Raw genomic sequence first — 25660 nt, 5'->3', positions numbered from 1 at the left:
CCACAAACTCGCCTTTGCAGGGGCTCGTTGGGTAACCTCGGCGGGCCTCTCGCCCAGCGCTCCGTACGCACTTGGAGCCCCTCTGCCCGGGCCTGCCCTCGTTGTCGAACCCTCTTCCTTTACCCTTTCGCTTTTGCCAAAGCACGCGAAAACCCTAGGAGAGGGGTTGAAGGATCTTGGCGTTTAGGGCCTACCCCTTACAGAAACCACCGACCCTCGAGGAGCCTTAATTATCTGAAATGTCGCAGCTACACTGCTACCTGTATATTGTCTGTCTTACTACTACAGTTCTCACTACAGAAGCATAAATACTGAGGGCCGAGTGACACGCTCTTGCACAGTAGAAATTCCACTAAAATGATTTGATTTCGCTGTAAATAGTCTCGTATTGTGTAGTACATTAGAACTCTTCGAAATGATGGTACTGCTAGGCCATGACTCTTCAAAAAAGGCTTTCTTGGCATTCTTTAGTTTACAGGTAGTTCCCCCCCCCCCTTTTTTTAAGGAAGCAAAATTATTGAATGTGTAAGAGCATTAGAAAAAGCTGATTGCTCATCTTGGGTGTCAAAACCCAGTTCTGGGTAGTTTTCCTTTTTAGATTTGGTGGTAAAGCATCACAAACCCTCTGCTCTGTGTTGCTGTAGTATTTCCTTTGAAAGGAAATGGCAGAAATTTGAATTCTGAACAGGAAATGAGTGCAGTTTCTTGCAACTATTTCTTAAGAAATGAACCTTTTGTGAATATCTTTTGAAATACTGCATTTTGATGATGCTAAAGCTCTAGGTTATACGTTTGTCTGTTTTGATAAAGTGTAACTAAGACTCTTCATCTTATCACCTTTGGCTTTTTGCTTTTCATAAGACAGTTGATCTGTTTCGTTCCTGATTTTCCCCCCCAAATATCTTTTTCAAATTTTATATAAAGTGCAAGTCATTGTAGAGATGCCACTCTATGCCTTTCTGTTTGCCAGTCTCAATTAAGAGTTGATTGAGCTGCAGTACTTTTAAAAGGATTAGAAGAGCTATTGAAGGACTTAATTTGCTAGAACTTTTTAAGTGACAGCATTTATAATAACCCAAGTGCATTTTTTGTTTTTCATGGAAAAAGGTAGAATGATTTGGCCTGACCTAAGGGAAATAGAATTATTTTGATGCATTAGAAAATACTTGGATCCCTTGGTTATGACTTTTGCACTTTAAAAAAAATATAATGGACTTGTGTTTCAAGTAGTTAAAAAAAACTAACACTAATCAAATTAAATGATGGATTTCTCAATTTGAAAACTCCTAATATGAGTTCATTTATCTATATTTCTCTTTCTAACACTCTTCACATAGTTTATGTTTATTGTCCCAGAAGAATGCCTTTGAAGTTAAAAAAAAATCCTTTGGGTTTGGACATAACTATTGAGTGGATAGTATCAAAGTATAGGGGAAATCAACATAAATTTGAGTATCTATAAAATTTTAATAGACACTGATTTCTCTCCTTGTGCCCAAATAACAGCTTTACATCTGTTATATAGCACTTTAAAATAGCCAACTTTTGGGGTGTTCTATTTTCTGTACAGTGATAGTAATTTCCAGAATTTTCCGTAAAAAAAGATGTAATCTTACTCTGTGAGTTGTTATTGTTATTTATTTATTCAGAGAAGTTGGGATTGGACTGAACCTGGTGGTTGTTTTGCTTTTATTGCATTGTGGACTTGTGGCCAAGGCAAGTAAAATTTAGGTTTACTTAATTTATCTCTCTCAAAAGAGCATTTTATTTAGGAAAAGGTGCAGTTTTTGTTTGCAAGGGTTTCATCACTAGGGAATGAGTGAGGCCATTTATTGTTTTACTTGGGACTTTTGCATAGTCATTGAATGCTGCTTAGTGAAAATTCTTGTCAAGAATGCATTAGACTTAGGGAAACAAGTTACTTTCAGAGTCATTCTACCAAATACTACTTGAAGAATGCAGAGCAAATACCTGTTGGGGAAGAGGGAGGGAAGAGCAGAGGTTTGTGTTCTTCAGTGGTCTGTTGGTGGTCCGTTGATAGTAGTGTATCATGGAAGTTACTGTTTGGTTTGGTATTTACTCTAGGGCCCATAGGTAATGCGTGAAGGAAACATTGTGTTGTCTTTATTTCCAGTAGTCTTAGAATCTTGGTAGCACCTAGATGTTAAGTCTAGTTAAAAAGTTTACAATCAGTTACAAATGTTTATTATTTTAGTAATAGAAACTGAAACCTCTAGCCTTAAACTGGAGATTTTAAATTGTATTTATTTGTAAAATGAAATTAAGAAGCCTGTACGTAGACTCTTTTATGTGGTATGTTGTATCCACATTTAAGAGACTCGGTGGTAGTTTCATGGGTTTGAATACTTGAGTATAATGCCGATCGATATAGGTGTATTTAAGAAAATGCCAAATAGGTAAGGTGGTAGAATATTTAGGAAAGTGGCATGCTGTATGGCCATAATGCTTTTGGGTGTTATTAGAATTGTAAAATAGCAGACGGACAGAAAACAGATTTTATTTTAGAGACATCTTTGAAGAATTACAATTTATAAGTGAATAATTCTTTTTTTTAAAAAAAGAATACAGTGAAACTATATAATCCTTATAAAATAATCTTGAAAGATAACCACAAAACAAAGAATTACTCTTACTCTTGCTTCGCAGAGATAACCAAGGATATACTAGCAGCATTTGGTATAATTCCAGTTACAGACACACACTTCGATGCAGAGTTGAAATGTATTCTCAACATTTCATATCTTGCTTTTTTTCACTAAATGTAATATTGAGAACATTTTCTTTTGTCATTTTTAAACAGCTTTAATGGTCATGTAATACTTTGTTGTGCAACATTCCATAATTTAATCATTCTTTGTTGGACATAGAGGAGGTTCTAGTTTTTGCTCTAAATACAATGCTATAAGAATATAAATAATGCATAAATCTTTGCATTACAATTTTTTTCCCCTTAGGCTTTGGAAGTACAATTACTGGATCGAAGGATAAGAACCTTTTATAAAGTTCTTGATACATACTGTCAAATTGCCACAGTATTTCTGGAACACAGTTTACCCTTCTAATTCAAACCAATGTAAATGGACTAGAAACTCTGCTAATGGTTTTTAACTGAGACTTTAAAAAAGGTGATAAATGGTAGCATATCCACTTGGGGATTAGGTGTTTAGCATTTGTTAAAAGTTTAGTTTTTAATGTTGCCTTTGAACTCTCAAATAATTTTACCAAAAGTAATAGATGTTACAAATAGCTGTGAGAATGAAGAAGTAAAGAACAAAAAGTTATTGTGTTTGTTATTTTGTAATTTGTTTTAATAAATGCAAACTTAATATTGTTGGTTAGAGCTTATGAGAATGCTCTAAAAAACAGATTGTTTGTGGTCAGGAGAAACCAGGACAGATACTTAAGAGTGAAAGTGGGTAATGGATTCAATAAACTTTATGAAGCAATAATTGCAGGACAATGACTCGTTCTATTTTTGGCTAGGTAGGGATAGGCAACCTCCTCATGAAGCCAAACACTAATGATTCCTCTGTGAAACCACACCTGAAATACTTTACATGACTGTCTTCCTTTGGTAACCTAGAATCTGAAGATTAAGTCAAGGAAGTGGTTTTAAAGAATGGAGAAAAAATAGCGCTAGTACCCTCTTTGTCTTCTTTTTCTTTTTTCCCTTTTCTTTATTGTCATCTCTCATTGTTAAGCTTATAGTGGTTGGCCAGAAAAGGCAAGGACAGAGGAATTTAGTGTGAATGCAGTTTCTAACCAGAGTGTTTCACAGAGAGAAAAGTAGGAGAGAAAATTTAGTATTATCCAAGCTACTGAAGTCCAGGAAAGACACAGTAATAGATCTTATCTTGACATTTATACTAGTTAGGTGAAACTGAAATGATCTGCAATGAGGGGTTTTTGTTTGTTTTTTTAAAATTTTAACCCTTGCTGACTTTCTAAAAAGGATCCCTAAAGTAGGTATTATTCACTAAATTATATACATATTTTAAAGGTCAGCTATCAGATCTCAATACATTAATCTGCTTTAATTATTAAAACAATAAAACATAGTTGTTCAAATAGTAATTCACCTTGTATACAGAGACAGAATTTAGGATTTCACTTATGAACCAGATAAGGGAGACCTTGACAGCTTTGATCTTAAAATAGTATGGGTAATTGTCTTAATTTTTTTTTTAATGGTGGCAATTGATAATGTGGTGAAATGGTGTATAGCAAGTGAAAATACAAATATAGGTGATAGTTGCTTAAATGGTAGATTTGGAGTGACTTGCAATGTTCTACTGAGTTACATGGCTTTGAAAGTTTATCTTACACCTTTTTTATGACCTGACAGTTAAATTTTTTGTGTGTGTTTTAAACCATGTAGTGATTCCAGAAAGCATAATGCGAGTTAATTGTACTATTAACTATTTTTATTCATCAGTTTTCATTAGCCAGTATTTATACCAGGATTATTAAATTTTTTAAAAAAAATTTCAGTAGATTCCATTAAATAGGCTAAATTTTATGGGCAATATGGATCATTAGATATTTTGCTCACTTATTTCAGTCATTCTCACCAATTTATTTAGAGCTAAATTATTAAAGTGGGCTAGTAGCTAGTTTTACTTCGTACTATTGGTAGAGTTAATATATGAAACTGCTTAGCACAATGCCTCGTATATATGAAGCTACATTAAATATCTTTGTTGTTACTACCACCACTCTTTGGAGATATTAATAAGAAGACTATGAGAGGGAAAACTAGAGAAAGGTTGACAAACCTGAAAAATTGGACAATTTATTCTTGAAACTGTGAGATTTGGACATATAGCCTATAAGTATGGAAGAAGAAACTTCCAGAACAGTAAAAGTTATTGAGATGAAAGCATGTCTCTGAACATGGTATAATGTATATAGAATTGGAAGCAAAGGACACTAACATTTCCCCCTGATAGTAAGTAGTATGTATGCATTGTAATAAATTTGGGTAAGAAAGGAACACATAAAGAAAAAAGTCATCTATCTTTTCATTGCCCAGAGATAACAACTTCTAATATGTATTTTGCTTTTCTGAAAGAAAATATACACATACAAACATTTGAATCATACTGTACATGCGGTTTTGGTTCTGTGAAATACACTGAGTCCTCTGGATTGTTAGGTCTGTGTTGGCATCACTGTCAGTCCTTAGCATCTGCCTCGTTTCTCTGCCTCACACATCCAGTGTTTTCCCATTATCAAATCAAAAAAGTCTTAATTGCTTACACTTGCCTTAGTTGTTCAGTCCTTAGTTTATTGTGAGAACAAGCATCTTTTAAGGCTCTCGTTTCTAATGTGGAGGGAAAAGAATGGTCACCTTCATTAAAGAAGCAGGTCTTTGTGGTTCTAGTTGGTGAAGGAGGAATCTTTTTAAGATCACATTCAACTGGGTGAGGTTTTTTTGGTATTTTGTTTTTGCCTCAATTGGGTGTCTTTATCCTAACTTCACTCTTTGGGTGTGTAGGAGTCTGTGGTCCTTGTCATGTTCATCTGGAAATAGAAGTTTGTTCTAGTACAGTATGTTTGATACCTTTAACAATGTTAAGATATAAATGTGTTACTTCATTTCATTGTTTTGAAGGCTAACTTTATTTTCATATTCTTAATGTCTCTAAAATTGTGTTGGTTCTTGCATTTGGTGACATTCTAGTTACAGTGGCTTTTTCCTAGTGGTACATAATTACGGTTGTTTTTAATATCAGTTGTGTCACAGAACAGTGAAATGTGCTAATTACTAATTCCCCATTATCTGACATCCTAAAACATCCTTAAACTTTTTTGTATTCCTACTCTTGTAGTGAATTTTTTTTTTTAGTGAATTTTGATAATTGAATATCTCAGTGTATCTTTTATGTTCATAATTAGAGCAGTCATTTACTTTGTGCCAGATACTGTCCTGAGTACTTCTCATATATACGTGATATGTGTATATTTGTGGTCATTCACATTATAAGATTTACTATATTCTGTAGTTAAGGAGAATAACTAAAAATGTCAGGGTATTTAACATAAAATACCATGTTATTTCACTTATTAAATGCTATTATTTCCCCATGCAAGAAACACTTTTAAATATACTTTAATTCTCGCAACCCACTCTGTGAGCGATAATAAAAATTATTACCTAATGTCATTTACAAATGAGGAAGCTGAAAATCAGGCAGGTTAAGTAACTTGCCCAGAGTTATGACATAGATTGTAAGTGGCAGAGCTGGGATTTGAACTCATGTCTGCTTGACTTCAGTGTTCTTGCTCCTAATGACTACACTGTTTCTGGCTTTAGAAACTTGTATAACTTGGATTCTTTTAAAACTTTTTTTGGCAGGAGTCAGGATGGCAGGTGGTGGAGATCTGGCTTTGGGGGTATATTTCTGTCCTAGGGGGTTATAAAATAGCCTGTATCATGTAGTTGAAGAAGATAAAATAATTGATTTTTATTCTTTTGTATATTAAGATGGTGATGGAATTTCCTGACAATGTGTTGAATCTCGATGGGCATCAAAATAATGGCGCACAACTAAAGCAGTTCATTCAGGTAATAGTTTTAAAATTCAGTATTTTAAATTTGTGTGTCTGTGTGTGTGTTTTAAAGAGTTATTTAAAATTTTAGCCATAAGATTAATTTTGTTTTACCTAGGGCTCTCTAGGTCTTAAGATTGCACTGAAATTGCTTTCTTTTACTATTGCTACAGTGAATATATTTATGTACCTGTCATGTGAAAGAGATTTGGTGGTGGTGTGTTATCATTTCACCTGTCTGTAAGGCTTTAATTTTTACCAGGTCATCTTTCTTGTTTTAAAAAGGTAAGGTATACAACTTTTCATTGAGAACTTGTTGGTTTTTTTTCTGTAGTAATTGTTTTATTCAAGTAAAAATAAAAAGTAATTCTGTATTGTGAACTTTCTGATTTTTATTTAATTCTTAAGCAATATGGTACTTTATAAGTACACCGTCTATAATCAAGATAATGGAAGATAAATTGTTACTTCAACATTCTGTTTCTACTTTTGGAGAAATTTTGAATGAATGGTTAATAGTAAATGTGAGAAAAATCCTTCTTAGGAGTTATTTTACTTTCCCATCTTTTTAGTAAAACTGGAAGTGTTAACTTGTAGTGTAACTGTAACTCCATCCAGGTAGAAGTTAGTTACTAGAGTTTTTTTGCCCATTTCTTTGCTGTTGTGGTTCTCAAGTCATTTTTCTACCTTGTCATAACCAACAGATAACATTCATATGCACCAGCCTATTAGTTCCTCACTGCAGGCTCCTATGTAGGTAACATAGGCCTTGTTCTCTCCCACTAATTCATAACACACCTGTCCATACCACACGTTGAGAATTGCTGCTCTACATGATCACCATCCTAACTTGACTCCTGTAGCTAAACATAGTGTGTTGTTGAAAGTTGAGAAGAAGACGTGATAAAGCTGCTTTGTGTCTATTCTTTTTTCTTTTCTTTCTTTCCTTTTGTTTTATTTTTAATTTTAAGCGAGAGTACTAAGCTTAATGCTCACTGAATAAGCACTAAATTTCTGGATGCAGGTATTCTTTTTTCTATGCTAGGGACATACTGCTTACCCCTGACATCCTAAGCAGAGCTTTCTATACCCTAGATTCTAGACCAGGGGGTTTGTAGAGCAAAGTCAGGGCAGCATGAACAAGGCCGACCATCTTGCCTTTCTGCCTCAGTTGCAGATAGAGATGGCAAACCCTGCCTAGATTGCACTTAATGCTCAAGGATAGCAACCAGACGTGGTAGTGAAAGAGTAATTTGATGTATTTCTCAAGGACTCTTTCTTCATTTTTCTTTCCCTCTTTCTCTCAGCGACATAGTATGCTTAAGCAGCAAGATCTAAGTATTGCCATGGTGGTGACATCACGTGAAGTCTTGAGTGCACTGTCTCAGCTCGTACCATGTGTTGGCTGTCGTCGCAGTGTGGAGCGCCTCTTTTCCCAACTTGTGGAGTCTGGAAATCCTGCCCTTGAACCCCTGACAGTTGGGCCGAAGGGAGTCCTATCTGTAACTCGAAGCTGCATGACTGATGCAAAGAAGCTTTATACATTATTTTATGTACATGGGTAAGTATAATCAATTAGGAAAAAATGAAGTTGTTAAAATTTTAAACTTGGATCAGTGGTAGCTTTTTCCCCTAAATTTGGTTGGGGCAAAGCTTGAGCCCAAATTCAACAATTTTATTGAGTAACTTCTCTGTGCCAGTAACTATAAAATATCTGTTTTTATGTGGAGAGAGGCAGACAGTAAGCAAATACGTATATAATTTGTCAGGTATGATAATTTACAAAGAAAAACTAGTAAGGCAGATAGAGAACGAGTGGGTAGAATTAATATGGAGGATAGTCAAGGAAGGCCTCTGATAAAATGACAGTGGTTATAGACTTGAATGAAGTAAGTGAGTGAATTAAGTAGATTATCTGGAGAAAAGCACAGAGAGCAGCAAGTATAAAGGTTCAAAGGTTGGAGTTTCCCTGGCATGTTTGAAGTACATCAAGGAAGTCATTGTGGCTGGAGCCAGATGAATGAAAAGAACAGTAATGATAAATGAGGTCAGAGGAGTAATAAAAGGCCCAATTATGTACCGTTTCCCCGAAAATAAGACCTAGTTGAACAATCATCCCTAATGCGTCTTTTGGAGCAAAAATTAATATAAGACCCAGGATTATATTAGACCCAGTATTATATTATATTATATTGTATTATATTATATAACATTACATTACATTATACTTATATTATACCCGGTCTTATAGTGAAATAAGACTGGGTCTTATATTAATTTTTGCTCCAAAAGATGCATTAGAGCTGATTGTCCGGCTAGGTCTTATTTTCAGTGCCATCCTGAGGTCTGTGTTTTTTTGTTTTTTGTTGTTGTTTTTTACATTCTGAAATGGGAAGATTTGGGAGGGTTTTGAGCAGAGAAGTGACGTGGTCTGACGTGAAGTTTGGCTCATTTAGACCTCTGTGTTGAGACTAAATGGATAGTGGAAGGGCAGAGAATCAAGAGGCTGTTTAGTAAAAGATAACAGTATGCAAAAGATAACAGTATGGTGGCCACAGAGGAGAAATGGTTAGTTCCTGGATGTATTTTGAAGAATGAGCCAATAGGATTTTTGGATTGATTGGAGGTAGAGTAGGGTATCAAGGATGATTCTCAGATTTGGGGTCTAAAGAATAGGACAAATAGTTTCCATTTATTGAGATGTGTAAGACTGGGAGGAGCAATTTTGCAGAGCTCACCTGTGGATGTGTTAAGTTTTAGATTCCAACTGGACATCCAAATAGAGTTCAGAGAGGTCTGGCCTAGGGATGTAAATTTGTGTCATTAGCATATATATAGTATTTATACATATATATGTATTTTATATAAAAATATATAGTACATGCACACACAAACAAGCGCACACACAATTTAAACCCATGAGGTAAGATATGATCACCACAGAGTGAGTCTAAATTGGAAGAGGTCCAAAGACCTAACCCTGCGCTTTCCTATTTAGAGTGGTAGAGACTTCAGATTTTTACTCTGCCTGCGAAAAGCTTTGGAGGGGTTTTGAACAGAGAAATAACAGTGATTGTCTAATCAAAAGATCACCTCAGCTGTTAAGTGAAGCCTTAGAATGTAAAGGCAAAGGGTGGAAGCAAGGCGACCATTTGGGAAGCCAGCTGTTGCAGTTGTCTAAGCTAGAGAGGCAATTAGGACAAGGGTAGTAATGGTGAAGGTGATGAGAAGTGATTTAATTCTGGATATATTTAAAAGTTAAGAGTTTATAGGCTTTGCTGATTAGTTGGATATAGGGTGTGGATATTAGCTGTATTTATTTCTATATTTGCATAAAATTTCTGTTGATGGCACCTCATCAAGGATAGTGTGTATTTAGGTAATGTTTGGACAAGGGAAGGTGGCTGAGAGTCTGGTAGCAATCAGTCATAAAATATTTGGGTGCCAGGCACATAGCTAGATAAAGTGCAGGTACAGGGATGAATGAGGCATGCAGTCTGGGGGAAAGGGTACTTTGAAAAGAGCAGGCCTTTCTCAATGTTTTAACAGACTCAGAATGAAATGGAAAGACAAGTGTATCAAGTGTAGACTCTTTTGGGTTAGAATTTGAGGAGAAAATTTCAAAGTAAGTGATGTGTCTGTAATACTTTAAATATGCTTCTCAGTAAAAGGCAGTAAACAGATATTTTGAAAATTTTAAAGAAAAATGAATATTAATCAAACCTTTAATGGTTTATTTTTAATTAGGTCCAAACTAAATGACATGATAGATGCTATTCCAAAAAGTAAAAAGAACAAGAGATGTCAGTTGCACTCCTTAGATACGCATAAACCAAAACCTTTGGGGTAAGTAGAATTGAATATCAGGATGCTTTGTCATTGTTAAGATTGTAAATGTTGATAATATTTAGTAAAAAAAAAAACAACACTGCTACTTATTTCATTAATGATTACATTTATAACAAAGGTCAAAATAAATATGATCCTACCTCTATAGGCCTTTCTGATACATATAGGGTCACAATACAGGTTTAATTTTTTTTTTTAAAGTTTTTTGTCCCCCTTATATAAAATATGTTTCAGAGGAAAGAGGTGGAGATCTTCATGGAAATTTATGTAACCAATATTAAGTTTTTCAAACTAGTTATATCATTCTTGGATGTATATAACAGTCATACCGTGTTTCCCCGAAAATAAGACCTCGCCGGCCCATCAGCTGTAATGCGTCTTTCAGAGCAAAAATTAACACAAGACCTGGTATTATATTAATATTATATTATATTACATCACATTTACTGTATTTATTATATTATGCCTGATATATCGTATTATATATCATATCATATTCTGTTAGACTTGGTCTTATAGTAAAATAAGACTGGGTCTTATATTAATTTTTGCTCCAAAAGATGCATTAGAGCTCATGGTCTGGCTAGGTCTTATTTTTTGGGGAAACACGGTAATATATAAATTGTTTTTCTTGTCTTTCTTTCTCTAGGTCCCCCTAATAACTTATCAAAGATTAGGAAAAGGCTTGAACCAGTTATCGCAGTGTTTATGTAACTAATGTGCAGTTTTCTTGGTTCCGTTTCTACAATGCCCAAGGCTGCTGTGGCCCCCATCTCCCAGCACGATGTCACAGTTGCCCTCTACAAAATTGTTTGGGGTTGTGGGTGGTAAGGAGAAACCATGAACTTGAAAGGGGTTTCTAAGAAGAAACTTTTGTTTTGGAGTGAAAGGGATGATGTAAAACTATATTTCTGAATTAATTTTAAAAGTTAGTTTTGAATGTCTCATTAATAGAGTTGACACCATTGTTGTATAGACATGTTCCTCCCTGATAAAAAGTCCTGATGACCAAGTGGTCATCAGTTAATAATCTATTAACAAGGCTGTTCTTATGTTTTCTATAGTCAGGAACAAAAATATTTTTTAACTTTATGATGAAAACTGGCAAACACGTAGAAAAATAGAAGGACTATACAAGGATCCCCCTTCACCCTTATACCTTCACACAGGTTCAGTAGTAGTTATCAAGATTTGCCATATTTCTTTAGTTTATCCACCTTTTTCTTTGCTGTAACATTTTATAGCAAGATTCAGGTATGTTGTTTTACTCCTACATGTTTCCACACATATCTCTAAATATATGGACATTTTCTTTCATAACGACAGTGCCATTTTAACACCTTACAAAATTAACTATAATAATCTTAATACCCAGTTCCTATTCAGATTTCCCCAACTGTCTCAAAAAAGTGTCTTTTTACATTATTTGTTATAATCAGGAGCCAAACGAGAACCGCACATTTCATATCTGAATGTGAGAGTGCTCTGAACCAGTAAAGCTGTGCACGACCTGAAGTGCTTATCTAAGGATAATTTTTCACAAACCTGATGTACAAATCTTGAGAGAATTCCTGACTTTGAATACAGATTCAATTGGGTTTTCTCATTAGACCACAGCCTTTCCCGAACGACCTATTGGCGAGAGCCTGGTAGTGTGATACCATAAGAAGCCTGCCTTCTGGGTTTTGTTCTGCATGTTCTTCTCTGAGGAACTCAAAAGCAACAGATACTCCAACATCGTCTACAACTGTGCTCCTTGCCACTTTCCTTCCAAGACCAGTCTTTCCACTTTTGCTCTCGATTCTCTCGTCTCTCATGTTCTCAATGACTTTGGGTCATCAGTTACCTACTTTCGTTAAATTGACATGCAGCTATGTTTCCCTATCTTTCAGCTTAAAAACAAAAAACAAACCTCCACAGACTTCACACATCCCCCTTCAACAGCAGCTCCACCACATGGGATGGCAGATGTTTTAGCAGGTGGTTTGATGAGTTATGGAACAGTATGAATGGAGTTAGTTGATCTTAAGGAATGTCTCCGAAGGTAGTTTCAGTAATCTCCACATGCCATGTGGAGAGCAGGCCAGGAAATACAGGCTGCTTAGCCAAGACTCCTTTCCTCCACTTGGGATGGTCACTGCCAGCGTATTCTACTGTGATTCTCCATTTTATATATTTTCACTGTTCCCTCATTTTTCTGTTTAGACTTTCTCCAGGGAAAGTATAATATAATTGATTAGGTTTCAGTCTAATCAATTACATTAATCCAGCTCAGCCTTCCTGAGAGTATTCTCATATCCAGGCAAATAAAGCCAGGTTTTTGTCTGGGAATAAGTTTGAGATCCAAAAGAAAGGTCTAGGCCAGAGTTACAGGCCTGTAGCTGATGATTGACAATTACCTGAGAATGATAAGATCACCAAGAGAAAGAGTAGAGTAGGAGAGAAGAATGATGAGGAATTCATTGTAATGGTAGAAAAGAAGAAGGTGGTAAAGAAACCTGAGAAAGAGCAGCCAGACAGGTAGAAGGAAGCCAAGGGAAAAGAGTGTTTCAGGAGGGTCTGGTTATCTGTGTTGAGTGCTGCTGAGTCATCAAGGACCTAAAAGTGTCCATTGGCTTTAGCAACACAGATCATTGGTGATCTTGAGCCGGCATGGTTGAGTGCAAGCTGAATCCAGATCAGAATGGGTAGAAAAGTGAATGTAGTGTAAGGCTGTAATGGATTAAGCTGTGAGTGCAAAGTATGAGAAAGTAAAACAAGTGGTAAGACTTCTTTTTCAGAAAGCTTCATCTTGAATGTGATATAAAGACATCGGTCTAGAGAGATTATGGATAAAATTTTGATTTGAGCTGTAGAAGTCTTTATAAAAGCTGTTTTTAGAATAACACTTTCATATCCTGATGATAGAACGATCATTCCCCAGATCTGATTTCATGAACTTTTCCTCAACTATGAGAACTTGAATTTGAGACTTTCTCAGCTTTAGGAGATTGAGAGTTATTCAGCTTTAGGAGGTTATGGATCACTCAAGCATATTTTTTTAAATTAATTTCAGGTGTGAAGCATATTTAGAACAAGAGGAAACATGGAAGCTGAGAATGGAGGGATGTAACATGGAAGGCAGAGCAGGAGTTGAGCTTTTGTTTCAAAAATAAGGAGCACTTAACTGTGGTGTGAGCACTTCTGAGGGGGAGTAGGGCGCTGAATTGTACTCGTGACCTTATACGGTGGACAGGGGGTGAGAAACACCTATTTAGCTATATAGAGTAAGTCAAGATTCAGAGGTTTCTCCACCTCTAGCAACTAAGGTAATGAGTTTCTAGAATTGTAGTGTGACCTACAGGAGAACAGGCAAGACAGTTGTTCAGAATCATGAAAGATCAAGAAGACTATCACTGAATGGAATGTAGACACACACTGCTCTTGGAATGCACATCTGTAACAAAGCAAAAGGCATGACCAGCACCACATTGAAATCTGTGGGGGAGGGAAAGTCTGGGAAGTTTTTAAAAAATTATTTGTATAGTACCTATTGCTTAGGCTGTGTAAAATGTTCATCTTAGTTGCTATTTTTAGTAAATATAAAAATTTACTTATAATTAGTTAATCTGTGGCTCTCTCAGTTACTTGTAAATGGGAAGGTAGATAAGAGTTTTGTTGTCATGGACTAGCTATAAAATCACATTGAGGAGATCAAAACGTGTTAATTTTCAACTTGTGGAATATTGATCCATGTTTATAGGTGGAAATATAATTTTACGCAGCCCTTTTGACTTTAAAACATTCTAAGTAGATTTGCTCATAAAATGCTTAGTACATTAACTAGTTGCTATCTTGATAAATCTAAATGTTAAATTATATCAGGTAAACTTAATAGTTGAGCAGAAGTTTTTATATAAAGATATGAGTACATGTTTAAATAACATTTTAATACGGTTAAAACGCATGTGTAATTATAGATATAAATTTGCAAACTTATCCTACTAATATCTTAATGTATTAAAGAGTTCATGATCTTAATAGAGACTATAGAAATTATTTCTTCAGATTATCTCAGTGTCACTAAGCTTTGTGCTATACTGTACTACAGTGAAGGGAGCAGTAGCAGTGTCAGTTCAGAGAAGTTAAGTACAGATAAGAGAAGTAGTGAAGACCACAGGAAGGACAGCAAGTGTAGGATCATTTTCCATTATGGACCTTTCCAGGGAACAGCCAGGTAAAATCAAGCAATCCTTTTCCTCTGCTTTTTTCAATGTTTTTACCCTTCTGTATTTCTCCTTCTCACTAATATTTGTTTCCTTCTGCAGAGGTTGTTGGATGGACGTGTGGGAACTAATGTCCCAAGAATGCAGGGATGAAGTAGTTTTAATTGACTCTAGTTGTCTTTTAGAAACACTAGAAACCTATCTGCGAAAACACAGGTAAGTGTAAAGCTCATCATGGTGTAGTTGAAAGGTGCTTTAGCCATCTGTCATCCAGACTGACCTCCTTCGTATAATAGTACTCCGGCCTTTCCATTAATACCTGGCACTGGGTGGAGCTTATTGTTAGGGCAGGCAGTTCCCTTATGGGACCACTCAGTATTAGCCTTCTTGTGTTGAGCCAGCATCTCCTCTTTTTGTAATCTTTACCTGTTGGTTCCAGGGCAGCCTTTCCAGAAACACAGAATGATGGAATCAAGTAAAGTGTACTTAATCACTTTGGAAACTCTAGTACTCCTTGTTTTTGTGATAGAAGCATTTCATGATGTCATTTTCAAAATTAAAGTTAAATTAGTAGCTTTCATTTAGTAATATTTTGAATTATTTCTTCTGTAATTATTTGTCAAGACCTAAAAATAGTGTTGGAATTGGTGTGCTTCATGTGCTATAAAAGTAACTTCAGATTTTTCTTTTTAGAATACTACTTTACAAAGGAATTTTCTAATTGTCATTAACATTTGGAAATTCGTAGGGAGGGAGAGTGCAGTAGGAAAGGAAACTGGTAAGGGAACCATCTAGAGGTGGCGTTCTTGGGGGGAGTTGTATTGTTTCAATATAAATTTGTCACATGTTGGGTTTGTGGTTATGTGTTCTTTGACCTTGGGACAAATATACACAATTACTTTGGGGATACTTCCAGAAAACGTGAATGATAAAAACTGGCATTAAGATTGGTGTTTGTATGGCAATGAATTAATGACTTAACCTGCATACTAAGTTTATTAGGTGTTTTTCTTTTTTCAATTATGAACTTTGTTAATTTGCTTTTTTGGTTGATGATACTCAAGATTATATCAATTATTTGGAGTTTTGGAGGGGGATTATATAGATGTGATACATATGTAAAGGTACATAGAGAAAGAATCCACTATGGATCCTCTTTCAGTATGAATTGATCCTTACATTCCACAGAATTGGTCCATCCAAAAGATAGCAGTTTTGAGTGATAAATTACTAGTTCCCAGAGCTGATGTTTTGGAGTTTTCTATAACGGTTGTAGGTATTTTCTGTGTTTTGGGGGCAATATTTTATATTATTTATAAGAAGGTGGAATCTACTTTATAAATATCTTTAGGGTGGGGAGAAGTACAATTAAGAGTAAGAGATTGCATTAAATCTAGATTCTACTGATTATAACTTTGTATATGTTACTTTTCTGTGCCTCAACTTTTTTTAAGACAAAAATGATAGTACTGATCTTATAGGACTTATTATAGGATTAATTTGTTGTGGGGATTGATGATACATAGCATGGCTTACTTAGAACAGTATCCGGCGGCACATAGTATAAACAACATTAGTGAATGTTTACATGCCAGATTTATAAATCCTTGTTATTCTTGTTTTAGGTACAGTTTGAGTTTTTGAGGTATAGTCCATTGAAAATGATTTCTAAATGTCTAAATAATGTACCTTTTTGGCACTTCTTACTTTAGTTAGTGGAGTTTTCTGAGCACTTTATAATAAAAACTTGCCAACACTAGCCAGTTAAGTATTATGGTATTTCATTACTATATTAGTAATGAGGTCTTGGGAAACTGAAATCTTTGCCTTATAAAAATATTTTTTAAATTTATGTGCAAGGTTACTTTTGAAAACAGGAAAAATTGCTTTCATTCTTAACAGCTTTCATATATTTAAAAATTGCTGTTTACTTATATTTATGTTACTTATAATTATATACAGTTAAATTAGTCTGAGGATTTAAAGCAGTAAAATATGGGGAAAATATTTTGAGTTTTATTATTGGTACTGTACGACATTTAAACATTGATTTACCAGAAAATATAAACGTAACTATTTATAACTTGAAAATGTGGAAGTAGTTGTTATTTCTGTGTCCATGTCCATTTCTCCTCCCAAGGGAAAGACTTTTAAAAAAAATTATTGTTAAAAAAACCCCCCATATACTATAAATTTATCCTCAACAGTTTTTAAATGTACATTACAGTAGTGTTAACTATATGTAAATCGTTATGAAACAGATTGCTGGAATTTTTTCATCTTGCATGACTAAAACTCCACCTATTGAACAACAACTCCCCTTTTACCCTTGTCCCCCATTCTCTGGCAACTACCGTTCTATTTTCTAGTTTTTTGAGTTCCATTACTGTAGATAGCTCACATAGGTGGAATTGTGCAGTATTTGCCTTTTTGTGATTGGCTTATTTCCATTAATGTAATGTCCCCAAAGTTTATCCATGTTGTAGTATGTGACAGAATTTCCTTGTTTCTTAAGACTGATTAATATTCCATTATGTGTATGTACCACATTCACTTGTCAATGGACATTTACGTTGCTTCCACATCTTGACTACTGTGAAAAATGCTGCAATGAACATGAATGTGCAAATACCTCTTTGAGAGCCTGTCTTCAGTTCTTTTGGATATACAACCAGAAGTGGGATTGCTCGATCCATATGTTAGTTCTATTTTTAATTTTTTGAGGAAATGCCATACTGGCAGCACCATTTTACAATCCCAACAGTGCACAAGGGTTTTAATTTCTCTGCATTCTTTGCCAACACTTTTTATTTGCTAATTTTTTTGCCAGTGTCTATACTAATGAGTATGAGGTGACATTGCATGGTTTTGATTTGCAGTTGCCTGATGATTAGTGGTATTGAGTATCTTTGTTCATATGCTTGTTAGCCTTTTGTTAGACTTTGGAGAGATGTCTACTCACATTCTTTGCCCATTTTTCAATTGGATTTTTGTTGTTGTTACTGAGTGGTAGGAGTTCTTTATGTATTCTGGATATTAACTCCTCATCCATTATATGGTTTGCAAATATTCCGTTGGTTGTCTTTCACTGTGTTGTTTGCTACACAGAAGTTTTTAAGTTTAATATCTGGTTTGTCTATTTTTGCTTCTGTTCCCTGTGTTTTTGAGGTCATATCTAAGAAATTATCACCTCTTTCAATGAAATTTTTCCTCTATGTTTTTTCCCCAGGAGTTTTACAGTTTCATTTCTTACTGTTTAGGTCTTTAACCCATTTTGAGTTAATTTTTGTATATTTCTGCATGTACTTTTGAAGCATTAGTGGAACAATTATTTCAATTGTTAACATTATCGCCTCTGTTTACCAAATGGACTGAGAATCTCTTAACATATTAATTTCAAGAAAAACAGTTATCTGCTATTGGGGCAGAAAGATGAGTGTATCAAACTAATACGTCTTGGGAAATAAGGCTGGCGATAGTAGGTAGGTAAGAGAGTAAGTCACTGAAGGCCTTAAGGAGTTTCAACTTTATGTGTAGACGGTGAGGAAGGTTTTTAAGCTGAGAGTGAGATAATCAGATTTGTTTAAAACAATTTATTTTGGTATGAGAGATGCATTAAAGCTAGGAAGAGTGGGAGCAAGGAAGCCAATTAAGAAGCTTTTAAAAAAACTGTCTAAGCAATTTAAAACAGAACAGAGAGAATTGAAAAGAAAGGATCTACAAGAGATGTAAGAAAGAATTGATACCAGTGGGCTCTGCCCTAAGTAGGGGACCTAAGGAGTTCGAATTAACTGAGGTTTCCATCCTGGGTAACTGTGTGAATGGTGGTGTTCTTAAACATGGATGGAGGGGAACACAGGCAAGGAACAGTGTTGCCCTTTGTTTTGGACAGTGAGTTTAACTTGCTGCCTCGTGGACCTGTGATGGCCCCCATTTTTCAGTATGGGTCTGGCCCTTAGGCAAAGGCTGTAGAGTCGAGAGACATGTTGGCTGAAAACATGGGCAAAGATGAGCTCACCTAGGGAGATGAATTTAAATCAAAGAGATAAAAATTTCCTCGTTCTAACATAGCTGATCGTCTGAGAGAAGCAGTTATTAATGTTACAAGCCTGGCTTTTTCACCAGACCAAGTTTTTCCTTGTTCCAGGAATTCGAAAATAAACCAGGCTTCTATTCTTTTTTTCTTTCTGGTTGAATAATGTTTGGTTTCTTAAAATTTTGTCATCCTCTACAATTTTCATGCTCTTCTATACTTTTGCCACTTAAGTTTAAACCACACCTATATGTATATGTTGTCTGTGTTATGACTGTGTATTGAAAAACATGCTTTTTTTTTTTGGAAGAAAGAATGTGACATTTTGGAAGCTATCAGTAAGCTAAGAATACATGTACTACTTTCCCACTCCCTTTGTTGCCCCCCCCACCCCCGACCCCATGCTTAACTAGTGGTAACATAAAATGTGGTAAAAATTTGAATCCAGGTTTACTGGCTGACAATGCCAACTATTTTCAGAGGCTAAAGGAAAGGGATCCTACAAATCAATGGTTTGTAGCCTCTGTTGTTTTATTTCTCACCTGTAAAAATAGCTTTTGAAGTGGAGATATGCTCGACCTTGGCAACTAATATTTTCTTGGCATGTATTTTATGAACTAACAAGTACGTGTTTGCTTCATTCTTTTAGGCACCTGTGCTTCTCTAGTTTAAAAATCATTTGCAAATGGAGATCTAGCTATACTCATGTAATCCCTAAGTTTGTGTTTACCTTACATGTGTATGTTTTTCATTGTGTATGTTTTTTATTGTGTATGGAGGCTTTGTTTTAATGCTGTAGGGGGAGGGGAGTGTCATCTAGCACACTGTGATATGCCTCATGAAATAATTACACAGCCAGTTCTTAATTTTGATCTTTTCAACAGGTTTTGCACTGATTGCAAAAATAAAGTCCTCCGAGCATACAATATCCTTATTGGTGAACTTGATTGCAGCAAAGAGAAGGGATACTGTGCTGCACTTTATGAAGGCTTGCGGTGCTGTCCACATGAACGACACATACACGTTTGCTGTGAAACAGACTTCATTGCGCATCTGTTGGGTCGTGCTGAGCCAGAGTTCGCAGGAGGGTATGAGTATGTAATTTGCTAGAACGGGCTATCTAGCGCTTTGCTTCATTTTATTACTGAAAGTTTATTTCCATCACCTTCTGCCTCAGTACCTATGATTTATGTATAAATTAAAGTGTGCCTGTAAAGATTTTGTTTTCTTTAAAATACACATTTCTTAGTTGACTTACGTAAAAATAGGGAGAAAGTGTTCTGTGGTGTTTGGTTCAGACCTCTCTGCTCCTTGTTGCTTGAAGTAGGCAGGCTTTTTTTGGCGTTCATTATTATAAATTGTCATTTTCATTTGAAAATGATTAAAAGGGATTTTTCCCCCCTCCATCCATGCATTTCCATGTTTAAATTTTGTTCATAATGGTGGTTTTTGCATAGGAAGTGATGCCTTAGCAGCAGGGGGTTAAGAATACTTTATTGAATGTAATTCATGAACTGTGTATATTATTACGAAATTACATAGGAATCTAAAATTTTATCTCTGGTTTTGTTGTGAAAATAAAATCAGAAAAAGTTGTTCATAGAATAAACTGAACCCATTTCCCTCTGTTTTGTGGGCCAACTCTCATTTAAGTGCCTATGTTCTGCTAGGCATTTAGAACACAAAGACTTCTTTTAGATCACTGATCACTAAAGTTCTATGTATGAACACTTCTACTAAAGACTGGCCCAGAGGGCTTTTGCTCTGATTGAATCATTTTAGCATTGCCTTTCTCTATTCCCCCTCAAAAAAAAACAAACAAAAAAACAAAAAATAAATAGGCGTTTGCTATAATTGGAAAATGAAAGAACTGTCATGCCTCTGAGCTGGACACTTATATGTGACTTCTCTATGCCCACAAAACCATCTCTTAGGGCCAGTTCCTGAATTACCTTGTTTTTACCAGTATTAGGGCTGAGTTCATCCTGCATGTGTATTTCTCATTGGTTATACATGTGTGCTTATGTATTTATACATTAATTGAGTTCAGATGTATAACCATCTTACTAGGTTGTTATTAGGTATGAAGATTGTGTTTAAAACCTGAACTTGCAGATAATGTTATCCATCTTTTACTGTTTTGGTTAAGATTATTAGAAATTATGTGTGACTTATTCTTTTTTACAGGCGAAGAGAAAGGCATGCTAAGACAATAGATATAGCTCAAGAAGAAGTTCTGACATGCCTGGGAATCCATCTTTATGAGAGACTGCATCGAATCTGGCAGAAGCTACGAGCAGAAGAGCAGACGTGGCAGATGCTCTTCTATCTTGGTGTTGACGCTTTACGCAAGAGTTTTGAGGTAAGAACAGTCAGTTGCTTTGGTGCCCACGCTTTCTTAGGCTATTGAACTGAGTCTTAAGGTAAGCCACCAGTCTGCCCTTGCCTCAGAGGGCTGCAGCCTATGGGTACAATGTCGTGGTTTCTGGAGGGTTGGAGAGGGTTGCCTGGGGAATTGGGATTCAGAAGAAGTTGGTGGATTTTTCGTTTTGGTTTTTTAGTTGGGTTACTCTGCTAGCCTTGGTGTTTTTTTTTAGACTTTCTTAGAGTAGAAAACTGAAGTTGATTATTTAACAAGATGCTGCTATGAAACAACTAATGAAAAGTTAAAAGGAGTTTCAAAATAAGTGGCAAAATTAGAAACCTGTAATGAGTCCCAGTTTGCCCGCTGATGTCCAGCGATGTAAAGTCAGTTCTTTGGAAATGCCATGACGTAAGAACTGCTTCTTAGAAGCACACCGAAGGCTCTTTATCATGCTGCTAATTGGGTTTAGTGCTTGTGATTTGGTAACAGTTTTCTCAGTTATACCCTATAGAATATAAAATTTTGGTTAGCTAGGGAATGTTTTGTTGTATCCCAGGGCATGATTGTAACTCTTTAACTGGTTCATCGTTCCATTTTGAAAATGGTATGAAAGCTACAAACCCTTTTTTCAGAAGCCCATCATGAACTTTAAGCACTGTTCTGAGGAATCTGAATACATTTGTACTAGTTCTTTCTGAACAGATTTCTTATTCCTTTTCTCTTTGTATATTTGTGTCTTCAAAAACTAGATCACCTAATGAGGTTAAAATCTTCTCATTGTGTGAAGAAATGAATGAATGTTTACTTGGCTGTGTTAAAATTCTGAAATTAGAAATTAGAATATTGCTGGTTTGGAGTAGGAGTGTGTATAAGTCTACCTTTCCCAAAGGGATTAGTTGTATATTTACTTCCTGAGTAGATTTGAAGACTCTGTCATCAATTAAGGCATTAAAATTTGAGATCCTTTGTGGGGACTGCGTGGCAAAATTACAGCATGAAATATCAGTTTCTGTGGGTGTGGTATTATTTGAAATTAACAAATGAGAATTTTCATAGAAAGTAAAGTTTTGACCGATATTCACTCTCAACTTTGTTTTTGTGATAGATGACTGTGGAAAAAGTGCAAGGTATTAGCCGATTGGAACAACTTTGTGAAGAATTTTCAGAGGAGGAACGAGTAAGAGAACTCAAGCAAGAAAAGAAACGCCAAAAACGGAAGAACAGACGAAAAAATAAATGTGTATGTGATATTCCTACTCCCTTACAGACAGCAGATGAAAAGGAAGTAAGCCAAGAGAAGGTAATAGTCTTTAAAATTGACTCATGAATATATAGTATTGCTTTTTGCTAAACTTTGGCATTTTTACCATGCTTTTTCCAGAATGCGAGCTCCTGCAGCTTGTATATTGGCTTTTTTCCTACTATAATCTGTATAAGCCAAACTTTTTTGTGTCATGTGTATGTTTTATAAAGACAACATTGGATACTTATCTTTTCCCTGACCTTAGTATGTTGTTAGTTCAAAGTCCAAATATGGAAAGTGAACTCCATGCGTGGCCTAGTGCAGTTCTCAACTGTTTGGTCTCAGGACCTCTGTGCACTCTTAAAAAAAGTAAGGTGCCCAATGAGCTCTTGTTTATGTGGATTATACTTATCAACACTTAAACTGTGTTAGAAATTAAAATGGAGAAATTTAAAATGATTAATTCTTTTAAAAATAATAACCTCATTACATGTTAACATGAATAACGTTTTTTGAAAAATAACTATTTTCAGAAGAAAAGGTGAGAGAAAGGGTGGCGTTATTTCATACTTCAGCAAATCTTTTTAATATTTGTCTTAAAAGAAATCAGGTGGATTCTTATATCTGCTTCTGCATTCAGTCTGTTTCCTAAAGTTACTTGGTTGAAACATGAAGAAAGTCACAGAGATATTTATGGTAGAAAAAGAGAGGAGTATTTTAATATAAACCTTTTCAGATAGTTGTGGATATTCTTCTTGGGCAGTACAACTCAACAAATGGTAGTTCTTTCTTATTGGGGAACAGTGTGTTTTTCTAGGACCCATCAGCTCCAAGTCAAGTCATTGTTTTCAATCTAGTTGTGGAGGGCACAGCTCACTGGCCCGTGCGGGAATTGAACCAGTGACGTTGGTGTTATGAGCACTGCGCTCTAACCAACTGAGCCAACCAGCCGCCCCAACAAATGGTAGTTCTTAAAGATCAGTTGCAGTGTGGAACCTGACACTTTGTCAATGACCTTTTCATACTGTTAAATTAAAATCCATTGGTCTGTCTTGCACTTTAAATAGATGTTCTACTCATGCATGATTTTGTAACACAATTTGGTTATTTGAAAGATACTGGTTCACTGAGTGTCTTCCCAGATTCTGACATTTCATTATATCATATTAGATAATCACGTAAAATCCACTACTGATCTCATTAGAAGGGTCTTTAAGTATTGGGAAGTTTCAAGCTAAGCTCATTGTGCTTACATATGCAAGTTTTCAAAATTCTGATTTTAATTTGAAAGTTTGAATATCATTGACAACAAATACTGTCCATTGTTTTCCTTTACTTCATTTTTCAGCAAGTGTCTTTTAAATATCCAAGTGTGGATAGCCATAGTTTGCCTCTTATTCTTTCTTTAAAGTGAAATTAACGTTCTAGGAAAAAAACAGCTAGATCAGCCTGCAACTCAAACAGTTGCACAGTTACTCTTCCTTGAGACAATCATTGTACTTTGGTGTGCAGCAAAAGTGCTTTAAGCATGCTGCCCATTTGTCACATAGAATATTAAAAAGACATCTGCTTATGGGTTGATACTTAATAAAATTAATGTTTTTATGCTTCAAAGACCTAAGTGAAATTCTATCTATCTATCAATTATCTATTTTCTGAGAGTGCTTCACAAATAAAGAACATAGTGACTATTAGTGCACTTTGGTTGCCACTGCCTTGATTTGTGCTAAAGCACTGGGAACTCTTTCCTCCATTAGCTTTTGTATGGTCAGTGTAAGTGTCAAAGTGAAAAAGGCAAATCACATCGTAGTACTATGATGAAAATAGTTGACCTAGGGAACCCCTAGGGCCAGCGGACCACGCTTTGAGAATCCTAGATTTACCTATCCTAGATTTACCTGATACCATTAACTCTTAACTTGCTCTCGTTAGTTCGTGGTCTTGAAGTGAATTAATAATTTTTCATGAGAATGGTTTTTTTTTGTTAATCTCATAATTCCTATCTAATTGGTTAATGTTAAGGAAATTAAGGTATAGCCATTATGGAGGTAAAACTTTTAAAACCATCTCTTAATATTGATCCCTACAGGAAACAGACTTCATAGAAAACAGCTGCAAAGCCTGTGGCAGCACTGAAGATGGTAATAGTTGTGTAGAAGTAATTGTTACCAATGAAAATACATCCTGTACCTGTCCTAGCAGCAGCAATCTTTTGGGGTCCCCTAAAATAAAGAAAGGTAAGTGAAAACAGTTTCTTTTTACAAAGTAACTCTTCAGTTAATTTTTTCTTTCTTTAAATGTATGAGCTTTGAGAGACGGTGTAACTTAGAATTTAGGAATTGCTTTATAGACCCAAGAATATCATATAATTTAGTCAGACACTTAATATTTTCTTTTTCTTTATGGTGTTTGAGTTATTGGTGTTTGAATTGTTAGTATTTGATAAGAAACAAAAAACTGTAAATCCCTAATCATATTTTCATTATTTAATTTACTTTCTACTTTCAGTAAGCCATCAATTTTGAAATTTTCTTGTGGTCCTCAGTTGGTTCTCTCTTTGTTTTAATATATTTATTGGTATGTTAATTGTCACTTACTTTATTCTCAGGCTTATCTCCACACTGTAATGGTAGTGACTGTGGATATTCATCTAGCATGGAAGGGAGTGAAACAGGTTCTCGAGAGGGTTCAGATGTTGCCTGCACTGAAGGCATTTGTAATCATGACGAACATGGTAGGTTCAGCTTAAGATTCCTAGTTATTTCTGCTACATGGCTGATGTAAGCACATAAATCAGAGACAATTGATTTCTGCAGGCGATGACTCCTGTGTTCATCACTGTGAAGACAAAGAGGATGATGGTGATAGTTGTGTTGAATGTTGGGCAAATTCCGAAGAGAACACCACCAAAGGAAAAAATAAAAAGAAGAAAAAGAAAAGCAAGATGTTGAAATGTGATGAACATGTAAGTGTCATAGCTTGCAATTCTTAAGCCTTTGCTATTGAGGGGAGAACAACCTATTTTCCGTGGTGTGGTTAAGTGTGCATCTCAGTGGCTAGGATTTTTTTCTTTTTTCTTTTAGAATGAGTAACTTATACAGTTCCATTGGTTGCTCATTGTATGTGTGTGTGTCTGTCTCTGTCTGTCTGGTGTGGTCATTTGTCTTAACAATCCATGAGAGTCATGAATCTAACTCGTTCTTTTCATAATATTTTTTAATGTATTAACTATGTAGTCTTGAGCAGTTTGCTTGATCTTAGTTTTCCCATCTGTAAAATGGAGATAAAGGTCCCTATCAGATTAGCTTCTGTGAAGATAAAATGAGATTATATTGATGGGTTAGCATAGTGTCTGGTATGTAGTAAGTGTCTAGTGAATTTCAGCTGCTGCT

General features: G+C 35.4%; 1 protein-coding gene across 5 annotated transcripts in view; it reads left to right on the top strand.

Moving 5' to 3' along the window:
• Nucleotides 1-25660, top strand: part of GGNBP2 (gametogenetin binding protein 2) — a 37214-nt gene that overhangs the window by 8888 nt on the left and 2666 nt on the right. For 2 of the 5 annotated variants that reach the window (XM_081029848.1, XM_081029849.1), the window contains exons 3-12: nt 6509-6589; nt 7881-8134; nt 10321-10419; nt 14730-14843; nt 19545-19754; nt 20848-21022; nt 22131-22325; nt 24358-24505; nt 24877-25002; nt 25085-25233. In XM_081029848.1, coding sequence (XP_080885974.1) covers nt 6509-6589; nt 7881-8134; nt 10321-10419; nt 14730-14843; nt 19545-19754; nt 20848-21022; nt 22131-22325; nt 24358-24505; nt 24877-25002; nt 25085-25233 — 1551 coding nt within the window. Of the gene's footprint in view, nt 1-6508; nt 6590-7880; nt 8135-10320; nt 10420-14512; nt 14639-14729; nt 14844-19544; nt 19755-20847; nt 21023-22130; nt 22326-24357; nt 24506-24876; nt 25003-25084; nt 25234-25660 lie in introns of all 5 variants that reach the window. The other 3 variants (XM_081029850.1, XM_081029851.1, XM_081029852.1) reach the window with 2 other exon arrangements.

Source organism: Rhinolophus hipposideros (genome assembly GCF_964194185.1).
Source record: "Rhinolophus hipposideros genome assembly, chromosome: 20".
Classification (NCBI taxonomy): domain Eukaryota; kingdom Metazoa; phylum Chordata; class Mammalia; order Chiroptera; family Rhinolophidae; genus Rhinolophus; species Rhinolophus hipposideros.
The sequence above is the reverse complement of the archived record's forward strand: the minus strand, read 5'-3'. Positions and strand labels throughout refer to the sequence as shown.